Source organism: Mandrillus leucophaeus, unplaced genomic scaffold (genome assembly GCF_000951045.1).
Source record: "Mandrillus leucophaeus isolate KB7577 unplaced genomic scaffold, Mleu.le_1.0 Scaffold266, whole genome shotgun sequence".
Classification (NCBI taxonomy): domain Eukaryota; kingdom Metazoa; phylum Chordata; class Mammalia; order Primates; family Cercopithecidae; genus Mandrillus; species Mandrillus leucophaeus.
The window spans coordinates 2,835,554-2,841,095 of record NW_012102765.1 but is presented as its reverse complement, the minus strand read 5'-3'; the positions used below and the strand labels follow the sequence as shown (position 1 = coordinate 2,841,095).

The following is a 5,542-nucleotide window of genomic DNA, read 5'->3' as shown; positions in this document are numbered from 1 at the left end:
ACATCTCTTAAATGTCTGCTCCTCTTGACTTTCAGGGCTCTGATCTCCTGGTCACCCACACTTCAACCCTCTGTATGCTGTGGATGCCTCTCTTCCCTTATCCCCCACATCCCTTCACTCCCATGCCATGGAGGTCTGCGAAGGACAGGGACTCCTTTGTCTCCTCACCATTCCTGCTACGATTATGCAAGTGCAGACCCTCGATCCTTCTCACCTGGATGCCTCCTGACTCTGAGGCAGGTTCCTGCTCAGAATCCATCCACAGTCTTCTCACTGCCAAACTGATTCAGGACAGACTCTACCCCTGGTCTTTCAAGGTTCTCAGCAACATGGCCCCAAATCACCCATTCTTGAAGCCCATTTTCTTTACTCTTAACCATTATAGAACTTGCCCTATGCCTTCCTGCTTCTTTGCCTTTGCTTCTGTCATTCTTTAACCTGGAATTCTTTTTTGTCCATCTTCCACCTCTGTCTGTACCTATTCCTTCTCCATTCAGGGTTCTCCTGCCCTCAAGGATGTCAGATGTGCTTCTCCCTCGCCTGATCTACCTTTAGTTCCAGTCATTAGTGTAGCTGCTATTTCTTCTGATGGTCACTGAGCACTTTTAGATATAGCCCAGGGATTCTCTCTGTAGTTTGGCCTGAAGTGCTGAACACATTGCCTTGCACCTGTAGGCTCTCAGTCCATGTTGGGTCAATGAAACTGAATTAACAGCCTCTAGATTCTTCTTCCTGTTGCCCCACCTCTGGCTGGGACCAACTCCTCTGCACCAAAGAGGAGGTCGATTATTTCTTTTCATCCAAATTTCTGTGGGGATACTTACAACTTTTTCCTATACAGGATGAGATACAAATAGTGATTTCTCATGTCCCTCTCATGGAAATTCAACCCACTTTCCTTTTTTGCATCCTATTGAAGAAGGAGAGTTTCCATTGTGAAAGCTGAGCCTATAAATGGGGTCATTCTTGTCACACTCAACTAAAACAGAGTCGAGTGGCCAGGGGCAAAAAGCACTAGGGGCACAAAATGTTGCTCCCAAAATGTAATTCTCTACAAATCAGGCTGCTGAAGCTGCCTGCTGCAACCTGAAACCAGCTTTATCTACAGCTTCTGACCTTGCTACAACTCTACGATTCGTTTTACCCATACCATCGCTCACCCATCAGAGCTCGCCAGCTCCCCAAAACCTATGATCTTTCTTGAAGGGCAATATGTAACATTTCTCCTTTTTATAAACTTTTAACCTTCTCTTTGTTCCAAAGAAGTACTGGAGACCACCTGGTCTGTGTGTATGCCCCAAATTGCAATTATCTGCTCCCAAATAAAATGTTTTAATTTTGAAGATTTGGTTCTATATTTTAATTGACCTCATCACCTCGTTAATGTGCCCCCCTATCCTGCACCAGCCCAGTCTTACCCCTAGAGCCAGCTGCTCATAACCAATCCTGGCTGTGGAAGGCACAGTGTCGCCAGGGTGAAAAAGAAATTTCTTTAGAGAACTTCCAGCTTTCAGCAGTTGTGTCAAAGTTGACTCCTGGTGGATGTGGACGTTGATGTGGGAGGGCTGGGACGGCGTAGAGGCCACAGCAACTCCATTCACAATCACCGTGTTTTGGGTCATCCTGCCTGTCAGGGAGAAGACATACAGAAGTGAGGTCTGGGAACTAGGTGAGGGAAATAGCACAGGTGAAAGGAGATAAATAGTGTCTTTGTCAAGATCCCAGATGGGCACAATGGTTCACGCCTGTAATCCTAGCACTTTGGGAGGCTGAGGTGGGTGGATTACCTGAGGTCAGGAGTTCAAGACCAGCCTGGCCAATGTGGCAAACCCCTTCTCTACTAAAAATACAAAAATTCGCATGGTGGTGCGCACCTGTAGTCCCAGCTACTCAGGAAGCTGAGGCAGGAGAATCACTTGAACCCGGGAGGCTGAGGTTGTAGTGAGCTGAGATGTTGCCACTGCACTCCAGCCTGGGTAACAGAGTGAGACTCCATCCTAAAAAAAAAAAAAAAAAAAACAGTGTCTTTGTCAAGATCCAAAAGGTCTTCCCTTCCCAATGCAGATATCAATGTCACAGTGACCTCAGTGATTAGTGACTTAGTATATCTGTATATATATCTTTACACAAAATACTTTACACATAAAAATGTTAAGAGATACAAAAGGCTATATATACCTTTAAAACCTTATCTCTCATCTTTTTCCCTCAACCACCTATTTGCCTTGCAGATGGAAAGTAATATTATCGGTTTCTTATAAATCCTACCATGACATTTTTGCATACAAAAGTGTGAAAAAGTATTTCTCCCCCCTTTCCTCACAAATAGCAGCATACTATACACACTGATTTGCATGATGCTGTGTTCACATGATCATGTTTTTAGAATAACCCTACATGAGTCCATAAAAAGCGTCAACCTAAATAACAGAGAGAGGTTCTCCAAAAGAAAATGAGATTTATTCTGGACTAGGGCATTACAACGAGAATATGCTTACCATAGTAAATCGTGTGCACATTCAGGCAGGTAAAAGAAGACAAAGGTTTTTAAAGGAAAAATGGGGAGACTTACATAATCACTTTGAGATGATCATCCTTGGCTACAAGGATCAATAACAAGGGTGACACCTGTCCAGGGTTAGACAGGCAGTTGCTGGTGGATGTCCTCACAGAAGTAGTTTTTTGTGTAAGGTTGTCATTTTACAGAGTCCTTTGTGACGATTTTTGTTACCAGGTATTTACGCAGGAGAACCCTGCCTTGTGGGCTTTCTCAGGCTCTAATTTTCAGATTTTTTTTAACACAAGTGACTCGATTATGATTCTGACAACTTTCACAAAAGCTTCTTCATCACTTGTGTAACTGCATATATTTCGAGAGTATGAATTTCTTATAATTTATTTAAGTGGTCCCCTATTGGCAGACATTTAGGTTATTTCCAATCCTTTTCCATTACAGACAATGTGGAATTGGCAGGGCAACTGGAATGTGCATTTGCAATTTCAGAAGATATTGTCAGTTACCCTCCATGGAAGTGGTAGCAATTCACACGCAGGAGGCAAACTCTTTTATCCTTTTCCTTTTATATGGGGAAAAATGCATTGATTTTAATCAATTTTATGTAATAAAATGTCCCATTTTAAATGTATATCTCAATGAGTTTTGACAAATTTATACGTTTGTGCAATTACAGCTACAATCAAGATATAGGACATTCCTACACTGCAACACGTTCCCTAAAGCCCCTTCTCAGGAAATAACCCCAACCACTGGCCATGAGCAACCACTAACTTGCTTTCTGTAACGACTTGCATATATTTTTAATTCATGGTTCTCTTTTATTATTATTTATTTTTATTTTTTATTTTATTTTATTTTTTTGAGATGGAGTCTCACTCTGTCGCCCAGGCTGGAGTGCAGCAGAGCGATCTCGGCTCACTGCCAGCTCCACCTCCCATGTTCACGCCATTCTCCTGCCTCAGCCTCCCGAGTAACTGGGACTACAGGCGCCCACCACCAAGCCCAGTTAATTTTTTGTATTTTTAGTAGAGACGGGGTTTCACTGTGTTAGCCAGGATGATCTCGATCTCCTGACCTCGTGATCCACCCACTTCGGCCTCCCAAAGTGCTGGGATTACAGGCGTGAGCCACCGCGCCTGGCCGGTTCCCTTTCATATTTTAGAGAGAGAGAGATGGGGTGTTGCTTTGTTGCCCAGGGTGGTCTCAAACTCCTGGACTCAAGCAGTCCTCCCACCTCAGCCTCCCAAAGTGCTGCAATTACAGGTGTGCGCCACCAGGACCACGCCTGGCCCATAGTTCTGTTATTATGAGTGAGGTTGATTGTTTTTTCATACGTTAAGGGGCATTTTTATTTCTTCTTTTGTGAGCTCTCCATTCACATCCTATGTCCCTGTTTCGTTTTGATTTTTTCTATGGAAGTTCTTTATCTATTCACAAAAATACCATTTGTGATATAAGTTTCAAATGTTTCTTTACAATTTGTAGTTTATTTTTTGACCTTGCTTGTATTTTCTTACAATCCATATTCTATTTCATTCTATTTATGGTGTCTAGCTCTCAGACTTTTAAAGGACTTCCCTGTTTCAAGATCAAAAAATAATCTTCCATATTTTCTTCTAAGTGGTTTTATGCTTTCAGTTTTCACTTTTAAATGTTGACCATCTGGAATTTGGGAGCTGCGTGACCAACCTTGGCCGTTGGGAGACACGGATCCAAGTTCTGTTGCTGTCATTCCGATGTTTAACTTCTGAAACATACGTTCCATTTGTGGAATACATCCTCTTTTTCTCAGTGATTTAAAATTCTCTCCTGAGCAGAAACGAAGTTCCCCCAGGAATGTAGGCCTATTCTAGGCCTTATATTCTGCCCATTGGCATGTCTCATGGGCTAGGCATCATTACCACAATTTTAACCTGGAGCTTAATGCTAATTGGGCTGTTTCACAATCCCCTCGTGTGGTTTTTCTCTCAGAATTGTCATGGCTATTTTTGCTAGATTACTTTTCCACATGCACTTTAGAATCAGCTTGCCTGGCTCTAAAATAAATCCTGCATAGGTAATTCTAATGGACATCCTGGCTAAGTATCACAGTTTACATCAAATAATATTAACAATTCTAATAACACCTGCCATTAGTCCTCTACCTACTTTTCAAAGCACTTTCACTCTTTCACCCACCTGGCCTCCTTGGGATTAGAAAAGACAGGAGTTAGACAATTCCGCACATGCACATCAGACTGCTTCCCACAAAACGAAGCCCAGCCCCAGATTCCAGCCAGACCTTCCCTTGAGGGCCCAGGCCTCGCCCTGAGTGCACCTCAGGTTCCAGCTATCTCCGGGCCCCCAGGACCACTGCTTCCCCCACCCCACGCCAACCCCTAGATCTGCCTCGCCCCCTCCTGAGGAGTCGGATCCGAACCAGGCTGGCACCACAGAGATTCCCCCTGCCGGACGCCGGACGCCTGGTAGGTGGTGGGCTCTTCCCGGCTGCCCCGAACGCTTTCCTCTGTCCAGCTCCTCCCGTGCCCCGGGACTGGGGAAAGCGTCCGGCAGCCCCGCCACGCCCTGGCCCCGTCCCAGGAGCCACCCCACCGTAGGGTTCCAGCCAGGGTCCAGGCGTGCGGGTGGCGGAAAGTGCAGGGGACGCGCCAGGCCCAAGCCTCTCCTCCTGCTCTCCAGCCGTTTTTCTGGGGAGAAACACCTGCACCCAGCTGTCCCTCCCTCCTACGCGAGTTCTCCTGGAAACCAGGATGGAGGAAGAAAGACGTCTTGTGGACGGGACGGGGTGGGGGCATGGCCCTGGGGACTCCTCGTGACAGAGGGTCCTGCGGCAAGAGGGTCTCCCGGGCCGCGGGGGCCCTGCCTCACCTGCCGTCCTCCGGGAGCCGGCAGCGTAGCAGAGCGGACAGGAGCTGACCCCGAGCAGGGGAGCGACGGGAGGGCGGAGATGGCAGATGCAGGGGTGGGGGCTGAGGCCCCGCCCAGGCTGCGCAGTTTCCTGAAACCAGCTGCGGCCCCGGGGTC

The 5,542-nt window shown here is 46.3% G+C and overlaps 1 protein-coding gene across 4 annotated transcripts in view; it reads right to left on the bottom strand.

Annotated features, from left to right (window-relative positions):
• Nucleotides 1-5,542, bottom strand: part of TMEM176B (transmembrane protein 176B) — a 9,765-nt gene extending 4,223 nt beyond the window's left edge. The window contains exons 1-3 of one of the 4 annotated variants that reach the window (XM_011984361.1): nt 5,387-5,534; nt 4,697-4,704; nt 1,419-1,627 (exon numbers count right to left, since the gene is read on the bottom strand). In XM_011984361.1, the coding sequence (XP_011839751.1) occupies nt 1,419-1,622 (204 nt within the window). In that variant the 5' untranslated portion in view covers nt 1,623-1,627; nt 4,697-4,704; nt 5,387-5,534. Of the gene's footprint in view, nt 1-1,418; nt 1,628-4,207; nt 4,266-4,696; nt 4,705-5,386 lie in introns of all 4 variants that reach the window. The other 3 variants (XM_011984359.1, XM_011984360.1, XM_011984362.1) reach the window with 3 other exon arrangements.